The sequence below is a fragment of the Cajanus cajan genome, chromosome 2 (assembly GCF_000230855.2).
Source record: "Cajanus cajan strain Asha chromosome 2, NIPB_CcT2T_4, whole genome shotgun sequence".
Lineage (NCBI taxonomy): Eukaryota > Viridiplantae > Streptophyta > Magnoliopsida > Fabales > Fabaceae > Cajanus > Cajanus cajan.
Genome location: NC_138518.1, coordinates 795,109 through 822,065, shown reverse-complemented (window position 1 = coordinate 822,065; position 26,957 = coordinate 795,109). Strand labels below are relative to the sequence as shown.

The 26,957-nt window shown below is 31.2% G+C and overlaps 3 protein-coding genes and 1 long non-coding RNA gene across 4 annotated transcripts; 1 reads left to right on the top strand and 3 right to left on the bottom strand.

The window, feature by feature from the left end:
* Window positions 1-5,305: 5,305 nt before the first annotated feature.
* LOC109808441 (altered inheritance of mitochondria protein 32) lies at window positions 5,306-8,788 on the top strand. The gene is made up of 5 exons (XM_020371445.3): window positions 5,306-5,666; window positions 5,781-5,866; window positions 6,597-6,902; window positions 7,415-7,498; window positions 8,160-8,788. Exons 1-5 carry the CDS (start codon window positions 5,367-5,369, stop codon window positions 8,470-8,472), a joined length of 1,089 nt encoding a protein of 362 aa, XP_020227034.2. The 5' UTR covers window positions 5,306-5,366; the 3' UTR covers window positions 8,473-8,788.
* A 1,394-nt stretch (window positions 8,789-10,182) lies between these two features.
* Window positions 10,183-12,076, bottom strand: LOC109806957 (U-box domain-containing protein 45). Its single transcript, XM_020369485.3, has 2 exons — window positions 11,600-12,076; window positions 10,183-11,158 (listed from the first exon to the last, which is right to left on the bottom strand). The coding sequence occupies exons 1-2, from the start codon at window positions 11,812-11,814 to the stop codon at window positions 10,378-10,380; spliced, it is 996 nt and encodes a 331-aa protein (XP_020225074.2). The 5' UTR covers window positions 11,815-12,076; the 3' UTR covers window positions 10,183-10,377.
* A 5,447-nt stretch (window positions 12,077-17,523) lies between these two features.
* On the bottom strand, window positions 17,524-18,126 carry LOC145954053 (uncharacterized). The gene has a single exon (XM_083067726.1). It carries the CDS (start codon window positions 18,124-18,126, stop codon window positions 17,524-17,526), a length of 603 nt encoding a protein of 200 aa, XP_082923852.1.
* A 5,921-nt stretch (window positions 18,127-24,047) lies between these two features.
* LOC145955218 (uncharacterized) lies at window positions 24,048-25,136 on the bottom strand. Its single transcript, XR_014431864.1, has 3 exons — window positions 24,939-25,136; window positions 24,705-24,854; window positions 24,048-24,114 (listed from the first exon to the last, which is right to left on the bottom strand). It is a non-coding gene; the product is annotated as an uncharacterized LOC145955218 (long non-coding RNA).
* Between the last annotated feature and the right edge of the window lie 1,821 nt (window positions 25,137-26,957).

The window sequence follows — 26,957 nt, the reverse complement described above, 5'->3', positions numbered from 1 at the left end:
ATGTTAGAGAAAAATATATTATATTATAATTATAATTCTTAATAAATAAGTATTTTAAATATACATTATATTTTAAATTTATAATAAAAAAATTTGTGCTATAAAATCATTTTTAATTATCAATAATTTTTTTAAAAAAATATTAGCATTCAATTTAAAGCTATAAATAAAAATGATAAATTAAAAGAAATGAGATGTTAGAGAAAAAATCTTAAAGAAAGTCAACTACAATAACATTCTTGTTAAACAATAAATAATAACATGCAAAAGCACTATCATTCAAAACATTTATTCAAATTTATATATAGTATATTGTATGAAAGCATGAGAGTTATTGGTGTTAACAAATAAATCTATCAATAATTAATTTTTTTTTTTGTTTTTTAGTTTGTTGGTTTCACTTGGTCAACTTTTATTAATGACTCTATAGGGTTCCTTACTTATATATATATACATATGGTTCCCTCTCTCTTGTATTTTTATCAATCAATAAATCCATCAATTAATAATACACACTGATGAGATTTTTCGCAAACACACCACTTGGCAAGTGAACTAAGTTTCGAAGTAGTATTCAAATATCGTCCTCAGGGATTTGAGTGTTTAGTAATTCTTTCTCTAATGATTTAAATGAGAATGTTGTTATGATTGCAACTGAGTGAAAATAGGGTAGAACCACACAATAAACTAAAAGTAGTAAAAACAATAGTTAAGAAACAAGGATTGGTTCAGAAGCACTTGCTAACTCATAGATCTTCTTAAAATACATGCGATTCTAATTCCATTATTTCCACGTTCATTAAGTAATCCAACAAGATTCCTCAAGGTTGAATCCTAAAGTCATTAAGCTCAAAACATGATTCCTCTATGTTTTGAGTTTAACACTTTGCATTAAGAACAATGACTTGAACAATGTGACTAATCAAATCAAGTCTATTCCTAGAACAAGAAATGATTAGGTGCAAGATTCAGTTCGGGTTTTCAAAAACGTTTTCCAACTGGATTCAAAAGCCAAAAATCATACAACGGGTGATCAAGCCGATATAAGCATTAAGGGAAGAATCAAGCACAAATAATGAGATCAAAATGCATATATTTAAGAAGAAGAAGAGTTAGTAGTTACATTCAACCAATCCTTAAGGAGTTTAGCCACACATGACCATTACAGGATCAAAGAGTGAAAAGAAAAAATTACAAAGTAAAGGATGAAGAAATGAAGTTGATCTTCGTTCCCAAAGGATTCAGCTTCCAAATCTTTGTTCTCCCTTCGTTCTCTTCTCTTCACGTGCTCTTCTCTCTGTTTTTCTCCCTCTGGTACGTGATGCCCTGTTTCTCCTTTTTTCCCCTTTTATATGAGCTTCAAAACAGGGCCAAAAAGTGACTTTTACTCCCACGACTGCAGCTGTAGATCCACGGCTATAGCTGTGGAGAGTCCTTCAGGGTGAAGAAACCTCCAAAGCCATAGCTGTGGCAACTCCTTCAAGCTTAAGGAACCTCCAGCGCTACAGCTGTGAAGCCACAGCTATGGCTGTGGATCTCTGGAGTTTTTGCTGAGTCCTGGGTACTCCATGGCTTTAGCTTTGAGTTCACAGCTTTAGCTTCACCTTTCTGGAGCTTCAAATTGTATTTCAGATTTCCACAGCTCGAGCTCCAGATCCACAGCTATAGCTTCAAGTCTCTGGAACAAAAAATGAGCATTCCAGATTTCCACAGCTATAACTACAGAACCATAGCTATAGCTGCAAGTTTCTGACCTTCACAATTTCTCCCCAGATTTCCACAGCTCGAGCTCCAGATCCACAGCTATGGCTGTGGATCTCTGTCTTCCTAAAAAAACCTGCAAAAAATGAGGAAATTTCTTAAGATTTTGCTACTACTCCTCTACTCTTTTAGTATAACTTGATTCTTTAAATAAAGGGGGGTAAAATAACATATATAATATCTACAATTACCAAAAAGAGTACCAAAAGTTGAGTGCAAATCATGCATAAAAGACACTCAACACATACTTGTTTTTCTTTCTCTACATACTCCGATAACGTGGTATCAAATTAATATTGTGTTTTTGCAATTCTTTAGCTCCATTCTTTCTTGCTTACCATGGTTGATTCATCTCCTACGATTGATGTTGAAGTACACCAATAAGGATCAAATGCTGCAGCAGCAACCAATACCAATCTTGATATCTCACAAATTTCAACAAGCCCCTATTATCTACATCCCGATGAAAACCTAGAAGCTGTTCTTGTGTCACCATCGCTCAACGGTGACAATTTTCATTCTTGGAGTCACATAATGTGATGAACTCTACTAACAAAAAATAAGCAAAAGTTCATTAATGGCACCACCACTATTCCTACTAAAGCTAATGCTCTCTTTGATGCTTGGGGGCATCGCAACACTATTATTATATCATGGATAAATAGAAGCCTTAATTCTCATATTGTATGAAGTACTATATACATCGACAATGCCAGTGCTTTGTGGCTAGATTTGCAAGATCATTTTTATAGGGGTAATCATTTTAGAATCTCATACATCCTTCAAGAGATGCACTCCATGCGCCAAGGTGATAATGAATATGTAATCTATTTCTTGAAAGGCCTAAATGACCATTTCAACACTGTCAAAACCCAAATTCTTCTTCTTGACCCTCTTCCCTCAATAAATTGAGTCTTTGCCATAGTCACCCAACAAGAAAGAAAAATCCTTGATTTTGATATTGGTGACACCACACCCCTTTACGCACCAATAATAGTTTTTGGACCCATGTTCCTCACTCTAATATTCCTAAGGTAAAGGCACCTTTAGCAATTAGTATGGCATAAGGCATGACAAAAATTCAGGCAAGCAATGCACTTTTTGTGGTCGCCCCTATCATATTGTTGATACATGTTATTATAAACATGATTTCTACCTGATTATAGAAATAGAAATTTTACATCCAATGTCGATGTAGTACCGACCCAAGCAACTATGATACTCCTATGAAAGAATTCTCCAAGTTAGGATCTTCACTACAATTGACCCTGAAGACTATAAGCATCTCATTGCCTTGGTTTTGAAATTCAAGGATGAGGCATCCACTTCCTACAAAATGGATAATTGTGACAAAAATGATGCCCCAACACAACACATAATTTCACATGTTACTCAATCAAGTAGCCAATTTTTTTATCCCATCCAATGGATTCTTGTATTTTTATCAATCAATTAATAATACAAACTTGTTTTTCTTTCTTTGCATACTCTGATAATAAGAGTCATGATAAACTATGTAGAAGAAAAAAAATACACATATTTTGTATGTTTTAGCTTGATAAGATTTTAAGGTTGAGTCTTTATATTAACTTAACAGAAGTTAATTCTATACAAGAAAAAATATACACATATTTTGTATGTTTTGGCTTGATAAAATTTAAAGGTTGAGTCTTTTTATTAACTTAACAAAAGTTAATTTTATAAATTGTATCATAAAACTTACAAAAATAAGTTAAAACACTTTCACAATCACTAATATCGTGAAGAAGTCTCCCTATATATAATACACTCTTTCAAATGAGACACATATGTTATTTTTAAATATTAAAATAAATATTGACTTAATTATTTTTTATCAAGTATTGCAATTGTATAATTTTGATATTTAAATTTTTAATTAAATAATTTGTCTACCAAATATTATTGTTATACAATTTTAATCTATCAATTATCGTAATTATATGATTTTAGTTCTTTTCATTAAAATAGACCAAAAATACATTTGAGCCTTAATATTTAATTATCAAAATTATGTATTAAATAATATTAATGTGAGTAATTTTATTTTATTTTATTACATTGATGTGAATAATTTAATTTAACATTAAATACAATTATGTCCATTAAATCGAGTAGTTTCTATTTTCTATGCATATGAACTAGGGTAAAATTGCTTCATCCATTCCATTTTATTTGATGTTTTAACATTTCTTTGTCCGTTCCAATTTAATTATAATTTTATGATATCAATAACATTAAATATATTTTTCTTATGATAAAAAAAATATTTTTCTTATCATACTTTGAACTATTATTAATACATTCTTTAATCATCGGTGGGAAATCAAAATGTTTAAGGAAATGAAATCAGCCATCTTAAGTCTTGTACTAAAACCTTACTACAAATAAAATAGATTGGAGAGAATATATTAAATTTTTATTATTGACTTTTATAATAATTTTTCTAAAAAATTCATACAAACCATGATTTTTAATTAGTTAGTGTGTAATTTTTTTTTTACTCAAACATTAAATTTTTTTCTTTTTTATTTTTTGTATTTCTTGCTTTCACATAAAATTTATACGGTAAGATTTTCTTTAGGGTTATTAGAAACAATATTTGCTTAAACGAATCCATTTACACGGGTTGGTAATAAAGTGTAACATTTTAACAAAATGGTCAACGCCTCGCTATATATTCAAATTAAACTGCGTATGTTTTTTATTTTTATTTTTTTTTCATGTAAAAAAGCATGCATTGCAACTAAATGATAAAAAAATATTTTAATTAAAGAAAACTAAAGTTTAACATTGACTGACCAGTTCAGCTAACTAAAAATGAAGTCTGAAGTACCAACGGAATCCTTTTGAATTTTTATTTTTTTTTATTAAATCCTTTTGAATTTTGAGTCCTCGTGATGGGTTTCGTAACTGCCCTTCTCGCGCCTCTGTTTTCAACTCTCGTCACCACCACGCGCCATCAACAAACACATATAAAATAGTAAAAAATAATAATAATAAGGTAAAAATATATATTTTTTTTCTTATATTATTTATTAATATCAATTTAATCGTATTTTAATTAATTGAATGAATTTAATCTCATATTTTTAAAATATATCTCAAAATTTAATCTTTATTTTTATTATTTAAATATTTAATAAATTTGACATGTGTCATGTCACGTGTCATATTATCATGTCATGTATCATGATATCCAACCATGTGACATGATAGTATGACATGTAGCATGACACGTGTCAAATCCATTAAGTATTTAAACAAAAAAATTAAATATTAAAAAATATTTAAAAAATATGAGACTAAATTAATTTAATTAATTTAAGTGAGACTAATAAATAATATAAAAGACGAAAAATATATTTTTACCTGATAATAATATAAAATTAAGATAAATTTAATGCTGTTAATTACGTTAATTAATTAATTTTCTTAATGACGATGTAAAGGGGAGGGTTAAGTTAAGTTAACGCTGGCGAAAAGGGTAAAAAAAATTTGGATTGACTTTTGGAAGTGATAGTGAAGCGCGTAACCGGTGAAGTCATTTTCTTCATTACGTTACGTCTGAGACGCATGCGCAACCCATGCCGTTTGCTCATATAATCGGAGCCACATTCTGTTACGCTCCCATTCTCTCTCGCAACCGTCGTCGCTTCGGTCTCATGGCTTCCGCCGCCGTCGACCACGCCAAGCACGGCTTCTCTCGCCCGGAGATGTACAAGGAGAGCCTCGCCGGCACCGTCGACGCCTACGACCGCCACCTCTTCCTCTGCTACAAGAGCCACCACGCCTGGCCGCCGCGCGTCGAGGCCTCCGACGCCGATCCCCTCCCCAAGCGCTTCGCCGGCGTCTGGAAAGCTCGCAAGAACGACGTCGCCGTCAAGGTTGATTGCTTAATTACTTGATTTGCTTTCTGCGATTGGTTTGAGGTTCGTTCGGAATCCAATTGTTTTGTTTCTCTTTGCTTAATTCGAATTGTGTGTTGTTTCGTGTGGCAGACGAAAATCACGGTGTGCGAGGCGCGTGAGGAGGCCGGTTTCTCCGACGGAGACGTGTTGATTTTCCCTGACATGATCAAATACAAGTATGCTGAACCACTTGTTTTTCTTCTTTTGCATCGGTGATTCGTTCATTTCGCTGTGTTTCTCTTAACTTGTCTGCTAATCAGTGTTTAATTTAAAACGTGGATTCAAAGTGAAAAATAATAGAATTATATAGATATTTTAAAGAACATGTTAAGGATCGTTTGAGTAAAGAGATTATTAAATGAAACATAAATTAGATTGATCTTCTAAAAATATTTAACGTTTCTACGTAAGGAAATTAAAGTTAGAACAAAACTTAGGCTAATTAATTATTTCATGTTATTCTTTAGTCCATAAAGATAGTTCTTTAATCAGAATAAAGTTTTACTTTCATAATTCATCTAATAAAAGTTTACATTAAAAATTTGAATATTTTTGTTCTAAAATAAAATTAGTCACTTAACTTGGTATACATTTTTTTTTATCCACTGTAAATGCTATCTTAAATTGTTTTAATTCAAAATACTCTAAAGTAAAACTAAACATGTATTTAAAATCACATTAGCTATTTTAAGTCTCAACGTAATTTTAGTTGGTCTAATCTTGAACCAAACATGCACAAAGTTTATATTAAAGATCAAAATAATTTCTTAAGGAAGTGCAGGTAAACTTTTTTGTGCTTAAAATTATTGTTTGCATATTGAGGATTAGACTGATGCCAAAACGTGTTTATGTTTAATAGTATTTTTTTTTTAATTTGATAATGTTTTGTTGTTGTTTGATTGGAAGGGGTTTGGAGGAATCAACTGTTGAGGGCTTTTTCGATGATGTAATAGTGAGTGGTAAAGAGTGGAGTGGTGGAGAGCAGGGCCTGTTGAGGGGTTCGCATATATTTGTTTGTGCTCACGGAAGTCGCGACGTGCGGTGCGGTGTTTGTGGGCCGGTTCTCATGGAGAAGCTCAATGAAGAGATTCAGCTACGGGGATTGAAGGATGAGATATCGGTTGTGGCGTGTTCTCATGTTGGTGGCCATAAGTATGCTGGGAATGTAATCATATTCTGTCCAGGACCAGATGGAAAAATTATCGGTCAATGGTAAGTTCTCACACTTCTATTATCTCGTGTACAATATCTATTAATGTATTTTTTTTTTCAAAAAAGATATTGATAATTAAAAAATTTGGTCGATAAGTTTTTCACCTGTATCTCTATTTAAAAGGTGCTACAATAATAATTTATAATAAGCAACGAGATATTAAATAAATACATTTTAGTTTAAATGCAAAGGTATTTTTCATCTTTTAAATATTTTTTAATGTGTACTTTTTATTAAGATTTGAAAAATTACAAAATAGCTGTAACGAAGATTAAGTTCCTAATATTTCAATCTTTTCTCCTCAACCACTACTCGATAACTCTAGTGGGTAATATGTGTACATTAACCTTAAACATCAATAAATATTCTAATGAGATTTATTTTTTAGAAAAACCTACATAATTATTATAAAATTTTAATCATATTGAAATTAAAAATGTGTTTTTGAAAAAATATAAACAAACGGATGCTTTTGATGTTGCTGGTTTAATTGTAGTACTATTAATTACAGGTATGGCTATGTTACTCCGGATGACGTTCCTGCGTTGTTGGACCGACAAATTGCCAAGGGAGAGGTCATACAAAAACTATGGAGGTTGGCACCTTTGGTTTTATTCTGTATTTTCCATCCTTTAATGAAGTGCTAATTTGAGTGAATAACATATAGCTTGTAAAGACAAAAAGAAAACAATTATAATCTGTTTTCCGGATTCTTTAAATACCCTTCCATTGGTTATTGGACTATGAGAGTATGCACTTATCAAGATTATCAATGTTCATTTGATCACATGGCTGATTTAAGGAGTGTTTGGATGGTTGGAGACAATGCCGTCCTGATTCTAGTATTGTATTTGGATGTATCATAGTATGTGTCCCAATTGTAAAACGGAATCTCCATTTTGTTTGTTCCGTGCGAATTGTACACAAATAATCTTGTGGCTAAATTTGCAGCTAATTAAATTTCTGGTTTTAGCCAACTTATAAATGATTCCTCAGGCAGGTGGAAAATCATAATTAATGCAGTCTTTATTTGCCACGCGCCTGATTCTCATTGGGTCAGAATGCATCCATATAGTTTGTTTTCCTTTATAATGGTTCTGTCTGACGGAATCATATGCGCTTTTACATCTAACTTTACTACTTAGAACAACCAAAGGAAAACAAAATCACTTGGTTGTTAATGTGATTCATTTCATCTTAAGCACTTTCCTTTATAATGGACGATGATTAAACTCGATCATGTGAAATTGTTTCAGGGGTCAAATGGGGCAACCTGTTGCGGAAATTAAGGGAGTAGATGACTATAAACTTGCTAACGGAGATGATAATAGCAAAGCCAATCCGAGCAACAATGAAAATGTGGCAGGATGCTGTCAGGGTGTTAATGGGATTTCTTGCTGCAGAAGTGAAGGGATTGATAAAACCGCTGAGGCATATAAAAAACAGGGGAGCAATACAAGTTGGTATTGGCCTATATTACAGAAACGTGATATTCTTACGGCTGGTGGTATACTAGGAGCTTTGGCAGCTGTTGCTGTAGCTTACAGAGTTTACAAAAGGTCAGGCTGAAATGGGCTTTATTCTTAAATAGAAGATGTAGTAGTGATGAAAACTTCACCCTTTTTATGATTGTGTTGTATTTGTTTCTTTACGTCACTGGTTTTCTAGTAAGTTCAAAGTTTCGGGTTTTTGTTTTTAAATTTTTATTACTATATATATATATATATATATATATATATATATATATATATATATATATATATATATTTCCATATTGTGTTCATTAGAAAGAAAAGGCACCCATTGAATCTGAATCAAACACTGGCCATGGGAAGTTTTGTAATATCATGCTGTGTTGGTTGATATAAATTTATGTTCGTCATAATTTTGGACTGCCTTGATTATTTTATGACTGCAGAACTATCTCAGCCACTGCTTATCTATTTGTAATTTGCCTATATCTTTTTATCGTTATAAATTTTTCAGTAAATTTTAGTCTTTAAATTATACTAATTTTTTTAATTTTATTTTAAAACCTATACTCATTCTTTAGTTTTATATTGTTATTTAACTATTATTAGTTAACCAATAGCATATCAGCACTGTGAATTTTTGTCATTTTGCACTAAAATATTTCGTACAAGATAGAAGAAGTGTAATTTTGACTTTCTATTGTGAACTACTGAACTTTGAGAAATTTTTAGTTATCTTTCAAAACCAATAATCTGTTCAAAACATTATGATTCATGTATTTTTCTTACAGAAGAAAACTTGTATTGTTTCGTTAAGAAGAGACAATTCAATTCAAGTAGGAATAAAATGAAAAATAGGGTGACTAACAAATAATCTATGTCATAGCAACTGTCTGAGCAACATGATTAGTTTGTCTCTCCGTAAAACTAACTACATGTTTTGCATGTCTTAAAATACCCCTACGCCTAAGAAAGTTGATTACATTTCATGTATTAAAGTTTGAAAATTGATGATAAAATGTTCAAAATTTGTTACGGGTAACAATAAAAGTTGAAGATAAGAGAAAGTACTCTCGGAATACTTATTCATAGTTGTTCATTATAACTAATAGACTGGTTTATGTTAAAATAAATTAAAGTGTAATATACATTAATTTTAAAATAAATTCAGCATAATTTTAAATATCTTACGAAAATATTTTTTTCTCTAATTTTTTGTTCAGCTTTAATCGCATTACGTTCACCACGGTGGCAATATACTTTGAATTTTGAATTGCCGTAGCTGATTTCCTCCTGGATTTTGTGTCTTTCATGTTTAAGCCTTTTTATCATTGATATTCAATAGTGTTTCAATATTAAGTATAGGTGGATTTACACACTAATAAAAAACTGTTGCTTGCATAAGCCACGGTTGCTTACTGACTAGTGACTAGTATAATTGATTAAAATTCGGCACATTTACGTTAATACTCGCCTCTTTCATTCATTAGGGATTTGAGTTTTGACTGAAGAGTGAGTGAAGAGTGAAGACCCCACATACCAGGGATTTGATGCTTGATATTTGTTAATGCGTTCAGATAAAAATGTTGATTTATTTGTTCGCTTCTTTCAAAGTGGGACAAACAACAATGGATGGAGTATATAACTACACATCACATTTTATCTGATTCAGTTTGAAGTAACAAAATCCCACGGCATTGATTGCTAAGTTTGGTCAGTTGTTAAACTCTAATCGAATTCAAACTTTTTAAGGTTAGTAATTCAGTAAAAGTAATGTTAGAAGCCAAGCAGACCTAGCATTTATCACCAAAATCAAATATGAACCATATACCAGTAGATCCTGAACCATTGTTATGTACACTGCCAAGTTGACAATTCAACATTGGTTTACTAATATTTTCTTAATAATGAGTCCTGAACTAGTAGTCGTTGTCAAAAACATCATCAATGCCTCTAAGTTAGAAAGAAAAAAAAAGTGATGCATGAGGATTTACTCGACAGATTATGCATGGAGCTTTGCAATCATCTCCACCACCAACTTTAAAGTAGTATCCGCCAATTTCTCTCCTTCTTCTTCTTCAATTTCTTCCATTATCCGTTCTATAAGCTCGTGATTAATTTGTTTACATCCTGAGCCATAATTGGAGCAGTCCCTCAGAAGCAACAACAATTTTTGGGCCATGGATTTGGCTCTCCATGTTCCATCCACGCTTAACTGAAGCAATCCTGGCATCACCCCCTCTGTCAAAATCAATCCTCTATATTTCTCTCTGCAGCTCTGGCATATAAGCAGAAGTATACACACTGCATGCTCTTTACTTAGTAGAGACCCATCTTCAATAGTCTCAACCAGTATCCTGATTGCTCCCCCAGTACCAGCAGCCTCACAAAGTGCACTCTCTGAAGAAGACACAATGTTTTCTAGCAACCCAATTGCTTTCTCAGCCAATGGAGATGATTTCACTGAGCTGTGGATCAGTTCAAGCAAGGAGAGCATAACACGAGAAGAGACAATATGTGGAATAATCTCTTGGCAGGTGGTGAGGTTGTGTAGAGTAGCTATAGCATCAAGCTGAGACTGAGTGCTAGTGCTATCATTGCTGTTGACAAATTCAGCCAAGACTCGAACAGCACCAGATGAAGCAATTGCTACTTTATTTTCCTTGCAAGAAGATAGGGTTAGCATGGCTACTAAGGTCAATTGTATCACTGTCTGCTTATCACAATGGAGGAGACTCAGCAGAACCGGCAAAGCTCCAGTTCTGATGATCCGAATCTTGTTTCTGTTGAAATTTTGGAAAAAGTTTCAGTGCGATTACGTTAACTGCTAAGGAAACTTTTGAAGACATTCGTACAATAGAAGGAATTTATTTGCTTCCCTGTGTTTTATACATTACTTTTTCATAAAGAAATATGATGGTACAATGTATTATTAACCAATGGCAAGCCTTATTTATTACCAAGAACATATTCTTTAGCCACACTGCCAAAAAACCAATCATGGGTTGCTAAAAAGTTGCATACTTTTTAATCACTCCAATAGTGTTGGATTGAATATGTTATATTGCCTCTAATGCTTTTAATGAGAAAAAAAACATTTGTTCTGTTATGAACTTTGAATTCTCATAATGAGGTATTATGGACTACATGCAATCTGGAGAACTAAACTGAGAAGAAAAAGAAGTTTACAATGAATATCATTTGAGAATGAATCATGAACTAACCTATCACTGCCAAAGGAAAGGCTGAGCAAAGCACACAGAGCAGCTTCTATGGCTTCATAGTTTTCAGAATGAAGCATGGAAACCAGAGGAACCATAACAACACTTGCTTCCAACATGTGCCTCTGCTTACGGCTTAATCTACCAAGATTCATTGCTGCTTGAATCTGAGATTCTGTGTCACCGTTCCAAAGGTTTTCTACAATCTCTTTTTCCATTGGAGCTCTCTCTTGCTGGTGTTTCTTCTTTCGCCGTGTCTCAATCTTCTATGTTAGGCAATAGCAATTGTAGCATCGAGATTGGTGGCTTGAAGAGGTAATGTTAAGCTTTTGTGGGTATTCTAATCCGTTGTTTCATCTAGAAGCAACAGACAATTCTTTTGGTCAGCTTTTTGTGTCCTGGGTGTGTGTTGGGTGCTAATATAAAAACAATATTGATTCCTAAGAATGAATCTTTAACTTTCCTTATATGGAAGCAAACGCCGTCAGCTTTTGATAGGTTAAATATTTTTTGCAAATTTTCTTGTGATTCTACTTTAATGGTAGGTTTGCTAGTAGTAGGACTCTAGGAGTCTGGAAAGAATATTATCTTAATCACTCTTATGAATCACATTGGCAACGATTGTCATTCTTTTCTTTAATAATAATCACACCAAACCACTTTTGATACTAGAGTCTAAAGAAAGTGTTCTTACCGAAACTTAGAAGTCTAATGATCTCCTTCTTGCCATGCCATGTAACCAAGGTAGAGTACCTATAAAGAAACTCCGAGACTCAAACGAACAGCAATATCAAGCGGATAATGAAAATTAAAGTTTTGTATTATATAGGTGTTTTATTGATAATCATAATAATATCATCATATTTTTTTTACAGATACCTTATTTAATAAGATGACTAATTCAAAAAATCAATAAAGAGTTACCATATATATATATATATATATATAAGAGCATGTAATTCAAAAAGGAATTAATAGATAATATATAAGAAGAGATTTTTTCCCACAATCCTCCATTTTCAAGATTTTGCGGTATTATCGAGGATAAAATATTGATAACATGTTTACTCATAATATTAGATTTGTAATGATATCATTAAGGTGGATATTGCTAGATTGTTTTTAGGACAACTAATAATGCCTGAAAAAACAAAATAAGCATCAGCAAAATTAAAGTAGAAAGGGAAAAATTAAAGGGATAATGTTAAGCTAACTAATATATTTTAGATTCTACTAGCTATATTGGAGCTTGTCGTGTGGTCGTGGCTTAATTCAGCGAATGCTTTACACAAGGCAATCTTGTGAGTTGTGAGCATTGAGAAATGGCATCAGGAACTACATTCGTTCAAACAAGTAATTTCTTGGTGATTGATTTCTTTACTAAATTGAAAATTTATGGGAGGAATTTGGATAATCACATACCACAGTGCCAATGCACTTGTACAGTTGGATTTACATGTGAGGCTATGAGGGATTTCATGTAACAGGGGGAGAGATTAATTAAATGAACAATTTTTAGTGGTCACGTGTCAAGGTGCTCTTAAGTCTTAATGGAAGGAATTGTTATAGGTCTATAAATATCATTCGCATATAATTAAGTAAAATATGAAACAGTAAATCCTAATTATCTTATAATTAGGGTAATTAAGAAAGTCTAAATCACTATCGTATTACAAAAACAATTTGAATGGTTACATGAGCCAAATGCGAGAATTTTGATTGTTTATTCTGTCTTTATGTTTTCTTATCCAATAATAATTCAATTCCCTCCATCAGATATAACCCTACACTCTATATTGATTCATGTTTCACAAAGCTAGCACCACCACTCTGTAAACTACAACACCCATTTTCTCGTGATTTCTTGGTTTGATCTTGCAAGTATTGCAAAAAGAAAAGGTCCGTAACCTCTTTGTTGTTACTTGTGGAAACAATTTTTTGAGTGAGTTTACGACTATGTTTGGAGTGTTTGAACTTATTGTTTTGAGTCTTAAAATAAAACACACACACACCTCCTATAAGAAAGGGATCTAACAAGGTTAGAGTTTGAAAGGCTAGGGCTAGAAAATGAAGCCATAAATATAGAGAAAGAAAATAATCTCATGAAGGAGAAAAGGACGGGTATAAAAATGCCTCATAAAACTAGGATTTGGAGAACACATTGAATAAAGAACTTTTAGAAAATTGAAAATGAATAAATTCAATGTAAACTTGAAAATACTTTCCTCAAGGTGTTTGTTGGATTTTTCAATCCATAGAATGGGAGTTTGAAAATTCATGAAGAGTGAATGTAAATATGAGCACGCTATTGAAATCATAAAATTTATACAAGATTTTTTAAATTGATCTTTCAATGAATAAATTTAGATAATATTTTATAGATTGATTCTTAGTATAATAATCAAGAAAATCTAGCCAAAAACTTCAAAAGTTGCAAAGATATAACATTATAAATTGGTTATACTAAGAACCAATCTTAAAGTATTTTCAAGATCAATTATTTAAAGAATCAATCTAGAAAATCTTTTTAGAAATTTAAAATTTTCAAAGGATATCCACATTTTTTATTGGTTGATGAAAAACTTAATACTTAATTTCTACAACCAATCTTAATATAATCAATTTAAAAAGTGTTTTCTAGATCGATTTAATAGCGATTAATATAGAATGTTCTTCTCAATAGTATATATATATATATATGGAACATATTAAGTGAGAGAAAATTTATTATGAGAGATGAGAGGGTTAAAATATAACCCTTAGATTAATTTCTTCTCACTTGATTAAACTCCAAATTTTTTGACTTGGTTAATCTAATGATTATATTTTAACACTCTCATCTCTCATAATAATTTTTCTTTCACTTAATAATCTGTCATTGTCTTTTATAAACCGATGTAATATTGAAAGATTGGCATACCTTTATAGAGATTTTTTAAGGAGCTCTACATGTACGAGAAGGACAAAAGGGCAGAAGTTCAAATCTTTTTAAGGATCTAATGTTAGTTTTCTTATTTTCTTTATCTTTTGTTTTTTTTTGTTCTATGTCTAGCTATATCTCTCATTGTCGGGGTTGAATGATTCTTTATAGATAGGATAGTACTCCCTCCGATTTTTATTCATAGTCTTTTTGTCAGAATTTATCATTTTTTTTCATTGTTATTTTACTAAAATCAATAACTTATTAATTTTTTTTCATTTTTATCCTTAATAGTTAATGTATGTTTACTGAACAATGTGTCTATTTATTTCTAATGTCTACCTATTTTTTCTCCAACAACGTATGTGAAGTTAATGTTGCATTTAAAAGGATAATATGTTTTCAACGAAATACTATAAAAAAAATAGAGGGTAGAATAAGAAAGTAAGTAATAAATATTTTTTAAAATTAAAATATCAATCATTTCCTTAAATTTCGTGCAAAACCTTAAACGACTATGAATTAAAAACGGAGGGAGTATAAATCTCATGGTTTTTTGGGTGGTTAATAAAATTTGGATTTTTTACTTGTGTTTGTATTTCCTACTCTCTTCCATATGTATTAACCACTGGAATAAGTTATCGTGTAATGCACGAGTTATGTAATATATTAAATTATTGGATGAATTACAGCTTTAGTGTATATATTTACGCGATTTGTAATTTTAATTTTTTATTTTAAAATAAAGATATTTAATTTTTTATTTTAAAAAATATAAAAATTTGGTCTTATCGATAGGTTGATGTTCATTTTTATGTTATTTAGGGGAGTGTATTGATTTAAGATTTTATAGGATTTTAAAAGACTTTTTTTAAGTAAAAAAGTTTGTTGGTATTTAATAAAGATTTTATGTCACTTAAAAATAATTCAGTGGTATTTAATCTAGGTTTTCAAGATTTTTTAAAGAGTCCATTAAAATCAATCGGTATTCATTTGAGACTTTTTACAACTTAAAAATAATTCATTAGTATTAAAAAATATAATGATTTTAAAGGATTATTATATTATATGGGTTTTGAAGGACTTTTTAGTAATATTTATAAATACTAAATTCATAAAACAATTACATCCAAATCCACTAGAATTTGAAGAATTGTTTGAAGTGACTTTTTAAGTATTTCAAGAATTTTCAAGTAAATTTTTTATTTTTTTTTCTTTCTATGTTCTTGTCTTCTCCATTTTTTTTTCTTCTATTAATAATACTGCATTACTGCTTTTAGTAATTTGTCACTACTTGTTAATATTTAATGACATGACATGTGAAAAAAATAATAACATGTAAAAGATATTTATTTGTATTTATTTTAAAAATTGATCGATATTTATTTTATTAATAAATTTTATTTGCATAATTTTTTATCTCTAAATATCATGTTATTAAATGTCAAATAAATTAAATATAAATAAATATTAAAATTTAATGATTAATAGGTATTAATTTGATGAGAGAACAAAATTTTGTATTTTTAAAATTTAGAGGAATAAAAATTGTGAATTAATGAAAACAAATAGATCAAAGGTACACTTTAATCTGAGTTAATTATTAAATTTAAAATTAATCAAACTACGTTTATTGTGTAAGTATATATAAATAAATATGCATATAGATATTTGAAAAAATATTTCAACTTAATTATGAAAATATTAAAATAATTTTATATTCACATATATCTTATGTTACTTGAATTTATATAAATGTTTGTTTTTTAAAAAGTATTATCTTTATAATATATAGCAGATTATAGATTTGTATATATATATATATATATATATATATATATATATATATAATACTAATAATAAAATAATTTTATATCACATTTTATAATTATTAATTTTTTTATAAAAAAATATTTTCATGTAAAGGAAATGAAATCACTAATATTAATTATAAAAATCATATTTGTGAATTTCAATTTAAAGATTACAATACAAAATTAACGATGAATAAAAATAAAATATGATATTTATATAATAATATTGTTGATATTATTTTATTTTGATTTTAAACTAAAAGATATGTAAATCTTTTTCTAATTATTTTGAGTTGGTTTCTTTTGGTTATGTCACAAATATTTCTCAATTAATTGGGTGGGAAACTACTTTTATTTACAGTATTGTGACTGTTATTAGTCTGAAGAGTTTTTGCATACAATGAAATGAAATGATAAATTATAATTGATGGATTTGAATACTCAATTAATATTTTTTTTGTGTTTTTTTTTCTTCTAATTTTAATTAATTACTTGAGTAAATTTATTTCTTTGATACACTTTGTTTTTATAAAGGTATAAAACTTTTAATAAGAATGAATAATATTGAAAGAAAAGAAATAAAAGATAGAAAGGACACATGAGAGATTATAGAAATGCATTTCATTCATGTGATATACTAAAAGAAAATATTCTTGCCCATTAACAAAAATTCATACTAAAAATCATGGGCAAAATCATAGAGTTTGTGTTACAATTACTTTGAAATTGAATTAAAAGTAGAAAATTCAATGATCTTCCAATTGTATAGCTCTTCACATGGGTCACACAAATACACGAAGTTGGCGTGATTATCATCATTTTCTTCTTCCTTAGTCATAGCCACTTGATCTGCTTGCACCACCCCTCCACTTTGAAAGCTTTGATAAAGGTGACAATGGGAAATTCTCTAAACTCTGGGCTCTTGATTTTTCATATTAGACAACCTTTTCTCTTTGTTTTCCCCTGCCATTCTTCTTTCATTGGCTTTAGTAGGTTTGTACCCTAGCCCCCATTGATTCTTATTTTTTTGGCAATTCTATCAACTTTGTAACTTCTTCCAAATGTTTTCCCAACCTAAGTCCTAATGGGTACCCTTTGTTCATCATGACCTTTGCATCCATCATGGATGCGTTCGATGATTGTGAACTTCTCATTGAAGATTCCACATAAGCAGTATTAATTATTTCCAATGACTAAAATGAGGTTTCTAGAGCCTTCTCAGCTGCTTCAACATTACGAGTAGGAATAAGACAACTCACCAACATGTCTTCCTCACCCTCCTCCATGATAAATTTTAACTTTTGATGTAAAGAAGAGGGAACAACCCCAACTGAATGGATCCATGGCCTTCCCAACAAACAACTATATACAAGTTTGATATCCATGACTTGAAAAGTTATGTTGAAGGTGAATGGGCCAATCTGGACAGGGATCTCGATCTCTCCCATAACTTCCCTTCGTGATCCATCAAAAGCCTTCACAATCATGGAACTTGGTTTCATATATGTCTCATCACAAGGAAATCGATCCAATGTTGACTTAGGCATCACAGTCAATGAGGACCCATTATTGATAAGCACTCTAGCTAAAATGTGATTTGCATATTTCACAGCGATGTGTAAAGCCTTGTTATGTCCCCTTCCTTCAACTGGGACTTTATCATATGTGAAAGTGAGGTGATTGTTAGCTGTAATGTTACCAACGATGCTGCCAAATGTGTCTAGTGTGATGTCATTGGACACACGAGCTTCATTCAAGATCTTCATCAACAACTTTCTATGACTCTCGAAATTCATCAACACTGATAATAAAGATACCTTTGCAGGAGTATGATTTAAATGATCAATGAGCTTGTACTCACTTTGTCAAATAAACTTAAAAAATTCTGTAACTTCTTTGTCTAACACTTCTTTTTTCTTTTCCTCCATGACTTTCTTATCGCCCCTCCTCTTGACACCCAAAACTCCTTCACTAACGATTGTATTTTCCCTTTTCTCAAGGTTTCTTGTCAAGTCTCCTACTCTCAACTCTTTTGGAGTATAGACTTTTACCACTATGGGTCATTCCACCTACTCCTGCGATATTTGTTACGTTAGTTCCTGCGGTGTCGGAGTCTTCCTTTTGTTGGGCATTCCCATAGTCACTCTCCACCTTCGCATCGTAACGCCATGGAACTTCTTTAGTGTCCTTGTATGGAAAAGGAGCTAAAATTTGAACAACGAGTGGCTTAAGGGTACTAGGTGTCAATACAAAAGTGTTTTTGGTGAAGGTGATTACCAATGGTCTAGAAGTAGTCATATTGAACTTTCTGTTTGATTGAATCATCAACACATCCTCTTTTGTTCGCACTTGGCTCACCTCAACCAAGTTTAAACTAATCATTCCTTGCAATATTTTCTTGAACTCGTCATATTCTTCAATTGAATGCGCAGCTGTAGGGTGGAGACCGCACACTCTTGCTTCACGAGACTCTCCCTTAATCATCCCAAATTTGCATAATTATGAAAAAATGAATCTCATGAGGGTTTTGATCTTCTCCACTTCTATCACTTGCGGAGTACATTCTTCTTCAATAGCATTAATCGATAAGGTCTCATGACCTAGAAGTGGATTACTTCCTACATTTAGCTCACTTTCCTTAAAGCTTAACAATCCTGCATCTATCAAGTCTTGCACCTTGTGTTTCAAACCCCAACATTTCTCAATTGAATGTTGATGGAGAAATCTAGTGGAAGTGGATGTTGTTCTTCAACTAGTTCCATCTTCAAGTCCAATCATCTCTTGAGGTTTAGGATTCTTCACGGAACAAGCTTCAAACTCCAAGAGCTTGATGGAAGCAACAATAGTGGCGTGGCTATCTTCTTGAAGAAGAAGAAGAAGAAGTGATGAACCAAGGCACAAAGGAAAGATTCTGTTGTGAAGGTTATTAAGGAGAGAAAGTTCTCCATGGTATTGGACCTTTGAAATAGAGAGAATTTTCTGAATTTCTAATCTCATTAATGTCAAAAGTGATTACAAAGCCAAGAGAAAAACTTATATAGTGAAAGGAAGCTTGTGGTGCAAGCTAGACTAACCATGGTTCAAGAGAACCATGGTTAGTCCTCTTACACTCAAACTTGACCGGCCTAGTTAGTTTAGGAAGCTTGTGAAGCAAGTTTCTAACTTAGAAGCTTGGGAAGCAAGCTAAGTTAGAAGCTTGTAGCACAAGCTTCCCAAGTGTGTAAGAGAAGCTAAGAAATTCGACCAAAGGAAGTGAGCTAGGTGGCCTTGGTGCTTTCCTTCACTTCTCCAAATCCAAAAATATTGGAATTGGTTTAGTTAGGTTCACCAAATGATGGTGAGACCTAGCTAAATCAATTCCTTGGAGAAAAAAATAGAGGAAAACAAGCCCAATTTGTAAAATTTAGCCTAGGCCCAATTATTAGTTGCACCTACACACCTTACTATTTGTCACCCCACTTCTACTACTGAAAATATGAAAATAAGTGACTCTTAATACAAGGTCAAATGGAGCAAAAGTCTTCAAGTAACATACCCTAAATTCTCAAAGGAATATCCTATATGAAAAGAAAAGAAAGTGCCTTACAAAGGCAAAATAAACCTATACAAGTAACTACTATATATATACAATCCTCCTTTGGTCTTCAAGACTAACCCATTCCTCTTGGGTCCTTCAATGTATCACCTCTTGGTCTTCTTGGCCTTGGCAAGATTCCATCAAATGTCCTATTGCCCCGGCATGATATTCACATTTGGTGTTTAAATCATAACCTCTTGGATACGGAGGTTGAACAGGCTTTATAGGAAAAGGCACAATTAAAGCATTCTAAACCAGATGCGGTAGAAGTTTAATGTAGGTCATGGGGATCAAAGCTAGAGTCCTTTGTTGATTGTTACCCCTTCTTTGAGCATTATTCACCATGAGAGGTGGAATTACTGATTGATTTACTTGAGGTACTGAAAATTGCAATGGTTGTGTAGGTGACTGATAAGACATTCTGGATGGATAAGGTTGTGGGTATGGTGAAAAAAAAATCTATTGCTACTTGTGGGTTATACATATATTGGGGTTTGTAATTGGATATAAAAGAAATAAGATTGTAGTTGGGTCTGACTAGTGTTGTCATCACTGCATTCATTTCACCTTCTTTCCTCCTATTTGTGGTTTCTATGGGTTTCTTGATGGTTGTGGATCCTATCGTCATATAGGAAATTTTCCCACTTCTGACTCCCATCTCAACCCTATCTCCAATGATGACCAAATCTGAAAAATTTGATGATACATTTCCAATCATCCTTTCATAAAAGGGTGATTGAAGTGTATCAATGAACATTGTGATTATCTCTTTTTCCAACAACGGAGGTTGCACCTGAGCAGCTACCCTTCTCCATTGTTGGGCATATTCTTTGAAGTTCACATTCTCTTTATTCATCATATTATGCAATTGTGTGTGATCTAGGGTCATGTCCATATTGTACTTATACTATTTCAAGAAGGCCTCGACTAAGTCTTTCCATGTACACACTTTTCCTCGTTCTAGGTTCATGTACCAACTTAGTGTTGCCCCAATAAGGCTTTCTTGAAAGAAGTGGATCAGCAGTTTGTCGTGATGAGCAAATGAAGCCATCTTTCGACAATTCATAGTGAGATGATTCCTTTGGCATGTATCCCCCTTGAATTTATCGAATTTTGGAACTTTAAACTTGGGAGGAATTACAACATTAGGAACCAAACACAAATTCGCAGCATTGAAACCATAATTATCAAATCCCTTTATGGCCCTTAATTTGTCTTCCAAAAATTAAAGTTTATCATCATGGGGAATATCTTCTGAATGATGATGGTGTAGAATAACAGTTGGCATAGGAGTTATCCCTTGGTGATTAGGAGGCCCTTCGCCCTGAGTCATATTAAGTGGTGCATACATATGGGTATATGGTGTGTAAGCAAAAGGATGGGTTGGAATTTTTGGATCATTGACTTCAAGGGTTGGGTTTTGGGCTTGTGTTTGGTTAGGTGGGTTTAAGGTGGAGTAGATGGATTACTCTCAGGAATATTAGCGACAAGTGGTGTGTATCCTTGAGGCAAACCATATGGAGGTAGTGGGATTTGACCTTGAAGGTTTAAAGTGGAAGCATGTTAGTTATTTTTTGAAGTGGTTACGATGATGGGTGGTGCGTACCCTTGAACTTGAACACTCAGGTTGGGTTGCGCGCGTGGAGTAAACCTAGGAGGGTAATCAACTGTCTTATGAGGCTGTTTAAATGACTCTCCATTCGTCCTTTTTTTAGATTCCATTGACTGCAACAAGCCCAAAATCTTTCCTATTTGTTCCTTCAACTGATTTATGTCTTTTCTCATCTCTTCATGTTATTGCTCTAAGTCTATTACCTCTTCCATGATCTTGGTCTTTGCTCGTGTCCTGTAAAGGTGTCAAAGGAATGCTTTCTTTGCCTTAATAGTTGTTTTTCCTTTTTTTCAAATTTACGAATACATAAGAAAATATGATGAGTATGTAGTGATATGAAAATGCAACTATATATCATGTATGTGCAAATGCTAAATTGTTGGAGAGCCATAAATCACATGACTCGCATGGGACCATCTTTCTTTAATTGTCTCCTAGATCGTTACGTTTTAGGTACTAGGTCATGGAATCAATAGATCTTTGAGCATTGTCGATTAAACTTTTCCTTTAGAACGTCGCGTTCTAAGTACTTAGCAAGTAGTTTGTGTGTGAGCGTCTCTTGTAACATTACGAGCATAGCAAATGAGGAAAAGAAATCAAAGTAGAAATTAACAAACTTCTTCATTGATAATAAAAGTCACTACAAGAAAAATGTCAATTTCCGACGGAAATTTTTTACGGAAACTCATAAATTTCCAACGAAATTTGGTATTTTTGACGGATTTTCGACGGATTTAAATCCGTCGGAAAAAGTGTTGTCGAAAAAAAATCCATCGAAAATACCAATTTCTGTCGAAAATTTCCGACGGAATTTCAGTCGACAATGTCCTGCAAAAATTTCCGACGAAAATTTCGTCGGAAATTTATGGGGGACATTTCCGACGGAAATTCTGTCGAAAATTTGGAGAGACATTTCTAACGGAAATTCCGTCGAAAATTTGTGGGGGACATTTCCGACAGAATTTCCGTCGAAAATCTTTCACAAAAATTTTCGACGGAAATTCCGTCAGAAATTTCTTTAGAACATTTCCGACAGAATTTCTGTCAGAAATTAATATTTTAAATTTTAAATAAATTTCTTAATATAACTAACTGACATTATTTTTACCTGTTTAACATACATTAAGAAGTATTATCAAACCAAGAACATAAATTTAATCTAAAAATAGTAATTAATCTTCAAACATAATTAATCTCGTCTAGTTCAAAAATCAAATTAATCTAAAAAGATAATATATTAATAATTTTACAAGTGGGAAAACAATTTTGTTGTTATATAATACTAAGACATATATAGTGTTATCGTTGGTGAAGATGGTTATTGTTTCAATGATTAGCATTGTGCCGAGAATTAGAAAAACACAATAATGAAGAATGACATTCAAATTCAATTTCATTACTAAGGGTTTGTTTTTACTATTAATTACGGTAGCATTAATTACTGTATCATTAATTACTATAAGGAAAACTAATTAGGATATCTTCTCTCACAACATAAAAAGCTCTAGTAATACACATATCATAATAAAATACACAAAACTTTAAAATGTGAAGAAAAAGTTTATTTACAAACCTTCCAAACTTCTTAGTTGTTAGAAATCGACCTTCTAGTGTTATGCAAAAATGAGACACAAGAAAGGGTTAAAGTAATGTTAAAAAAAAATAGAGGGAGAGCATTGTATAAACAAGATTGATTGTTTCTCGTGAAAGATCTATGCGGTGTCAAGATATGGAGATTCACATGAAGAATTTTCTTTTCCTATTAATTGATGCTCATTAATACATAATAAATTGATAATCCAATGTCTGATCATATTCTAAAGCGGCATAATTATATGTTAAACATACTATACTATATATTAATATTGATACAAGTAAACTAAAGAATAGTTTATTTTTAATATATTAATTGATAATATTATTTTATACTATTCATTTATTATGAGTCTATTAACGAGTCATACTATTAGAAAAAAATTGTGTAAAAGAAATTGTTAGATCATTGATTTATTATTTACCAAAAAGAAAAAAGAATAAGTGATTCATCAATTCAATGAATTGACGTATTGATTAGTTACTTTCACCTTTATATTACAATGTTTACAATTTAATCCTTTGTTTACAATGTTGTCCTAAACTTAATCCTTTGTTTTCATGTTTTGTTCTTTTCCATGAAAATTTTAAAATAGAACATGGAACAAGCATCTTTTAGTTATCCTTCCTTTTTTAGCAAATCAAATACTTTCTCATATAACCAGACTAGTTACTCGGAAATTACATCAAATACAAATAATGTGTTTCAATTCCTCAAAAACTAGCCACCACAAAGGCATGTAATTTTGGTTGCGCAATCTATCTACATAACAGTGGTCCTCAGCTAATAGGTGATTTAATCCAAAACCAAACATCTAATTAGTAATTACAAGATCAAAATTGCTAGCCTTCAGCTAGAAATTCATAAACAGAATCTCCAGGGAGGAAGAGATATTTAGAAATTCTCCTAAAATATTTAGATATTTAGAAACTCACAAAGAGTCTTCAATGACAAGACAACTGGAAGGCTCCACGCTTAACCTCCTAGCAGCTTCAAGGAATCTAACATCATAAAACACAATATAAGAATTTTAGAAGACAAAGATCTTTCTAATATAGAAATCAACTGACCCTCAATAATCAAGGCTAGACAATATATCATAGCATCTCACATTTCAGGGGACGGTTTTGCTGTTCTTACTTCATCTCCACCAATTATAACAGAGAAAGAATTCTTCCATCCTGCATCCAAAGAAAATAAATGAACAAAAAAGCCCATACTTACATTAACACACAAAAACAGAGACAAAAGCAGCACAAGAAGCTTAAGCCCATGAAATAAGCGAATTGTTAGAGAGAGCTACCGCGCTTAAGCAACATCCACAGCCTCTTTCCCTTTACCATCATCACAATAATCGTCAAACCCTACCTTGTGAACATTCCCTTGCTGGTGGAATCCAATCGACGACGACGCTTCAACTTGGTTGCCTTCAACCCACTCCATTTCTGCGAATCCAAGCGAACTCATATGAGAAGATAAATTCTCCAACTCAGTGGGCAATCCATCTGCAACTTAAAAGACGAAAACAAAAACATATCCATAGAGTGACGTGTTGGGAATAGGCGAAACGCGGAATATGAAAAAATTTTACCCTGCAAAGCAGTGGTGGTTGGAGTTGAAAAGTGGACTTTCTTGTGAGGATCTAGGTTGTGAGAAGAAGGTGGTGGTGGTTGTTGTAGAGAGTTGGTTCGTTGAGGAAGCAGCGTGCGACGTGGCCTTATGGAATTGGAGTGCATTGTACCTGCAAAAGGAGAAACCCTAGAAATGAGGTATGAGAAGATGGGATTGCGAGTGAGGGAGTGAAAGGGAGTTATGAGTTACGGACCGAGGGGACGGTGTCGTTTCAGGGCGGCTTGAACGTGGCGGAGGAAGTCCGGGGAGGAGGAATCTGGGTTAGGCTTCCCATCCATGGAGCAATCTCCACCGCATTTCTATTCGCTTCTCACTTCTCAATTCCACCAACACCTTCTCACTCAAATTCCAATTCAAATTTTGAGCTTTCTGAAAGTGTCGTGCCTCTCTTCTCTGTATATTAGGGTTTAAAATGGTGCCTCTCTTCTCTGTGACGAACCCTCGTGCCTCTCTTCTCTTGTCTGTGACGTTTTGTGTTTTAAAAATATATTTTTTATTTTGAAAAATAAAACCTACCATTTTAACTCCTATAAACAATACGAAATAAATATCTTTAAAATACAATTATTTTTAAAATTACTATATTATATTTTTTATTAATTAAATTAATATATAAATAATATTTTAATTTAAACTTGAAAATAATGATTAATATAATTTAATTTAAATACAAAATAATAGTATTTCAAATTTAAAATAATAATATATTTATAATAACAATAATAATAGTTCAATTTTGAAATTTTAACAAAATCTTAAAGTTTTATGTATAACACTTTTTCTTTGGATATAAAAAAATTTATATTCTCTCTAAATAACTACGTAAAATCTTCTAATATTTTATCTACCTATCATTATTAGTGGCACAAAGTGATTCAACCTCTCTAGTATTTATAAAAATATTTAATTTTTAATATTTTTTTTATTTTTTTTTTTAAATTAGATAAAATCATTTTAATATTATTGTGATATAGAATGTCATTTTGAAAGTTATTTAGTTACTTTTTATATTTTTATTTTACTTTCAATCAAAATTTAATTATAATAATTTTTCTTTATTTTTAAAATAAAATAACATCATATAAGTATTTAAATAATTATACAAATACAAAGATTTATTAAATTTTAAATACTTATAATATTATAAGATCTTATCATACAAAAACTTATTATATAAGATCTTAAAGAAGTTATTTCTTAAAGCATATCATTATTCGAATTCATTGAATGTTTAATGTTAATTATAAATTAAGATTTTATTACATAAAAACTTATTATATAATATCTTAAATAAGTTATTTCTTAAAATATATCCTTATTCATTGGAAATTTTACATAATATAATTTGTTAAAATCTTTAATATTAATATGATTCGTTGAATCTCTAATTAAAACTTACATGGTATAAAATCCAAAAAAAATTAATAGTGGCGGTTAAAAATGGACATTAAGTATAAATTAAAATCACCAGAAATTATAGAGTTAACGACGTTAACTTAATTGGATGGAAAAGATGATATTATATCAATTTTAATTAAAAATCAATGATTATTAATAATAAAAAAATATCAAATCTAAACAAATAAATAAATTAAGAGATGAAGTAAGTGATTAAGTCTTAATTTTAATTCAAGAACAACATTAAAAACTCTTAAAATATTACTAGGGTTGGTCCTTTTATTTGATGGGTCCGAAGTGAAACAAAAAACGATGGCTATTTATGTACAAATATATATCTTAGAAAACATATTTTGTTATATTGGAAAAATAGCATTTTAACAAATATAAAAAAAATATAATTATATTTTTCATTCAAAATACTTTTATATTATCATCTATCATCAATAAAATATTTTAATTTGCTTTTAAATATGTCGCTTATTCCTTATAAAACAAAATATATATAGAAATTATCACAAAGTGAAATTTCTTTATAGCGTTCTAGAAGCAAAGTGATTAATAATAATATTACTAATTGTTATAACATCAATATTTTTCAACATTTTTTTATCCATATATAGATAAAATTATTAAAGCCAGCTAGCATCAACGTTGATGATTTCAAATATAATTCAGCAAATATATTTTATTAATTTTCTTGTAATGTTGATGATTTTAAATAAATTTTATTAATTTTAGCTTTAAAAAATTAGTCGATCATTTTAAAAACTTTTCACAATCTTTAATTAGTTTTCTCTTAACTATATGAATC

Bases quoted from the DNA above. Each gene is read 5' to 3' on its own strand.
- LOC109806957 (XM_020369485.3), bottom strand. From the start codon at position 11,814: ATGGAAAAAGAGATTGTAGAAAACCTTTGGAACGGTGACACAGAATCT. The intron at 11,159-11,599 runs GTTAGTTCATGA...AAATTTCAACAG, and splicing joins CTTTCCTTTGGCAGTGATAG to AAACAAGATTCGGATCATCA.
- LOC109808441 (XM_020371445.3), top strand. From the start codon at position 5,367: ATGCCGTTTGCTCATATAATCGGAGCCACATTCTGTTACGCTCCCATT. The intron at 5,667-5,780 runs GTTGATTGCTTA...TTCGTGTGGCAG, and splicing joins AGAACGACGTCGCCGTCAAG to ACGAAAATCACGGTGTGCGA. The intron at 7,499-8,159 runs GTTGGCACCTTT...AAATTGTTTCAG, and splicing joins GTCATACAAAAACTATGGAG to GGGTCAAATGGGGCAACCTG.
- LOC145954053 (XM_083067726.1), bottom strand. From the start codon at position 18,126: ATGAATTTCGAGAGTCATAGAAAGTTGTTGATGAAGATCTTGAATGAA.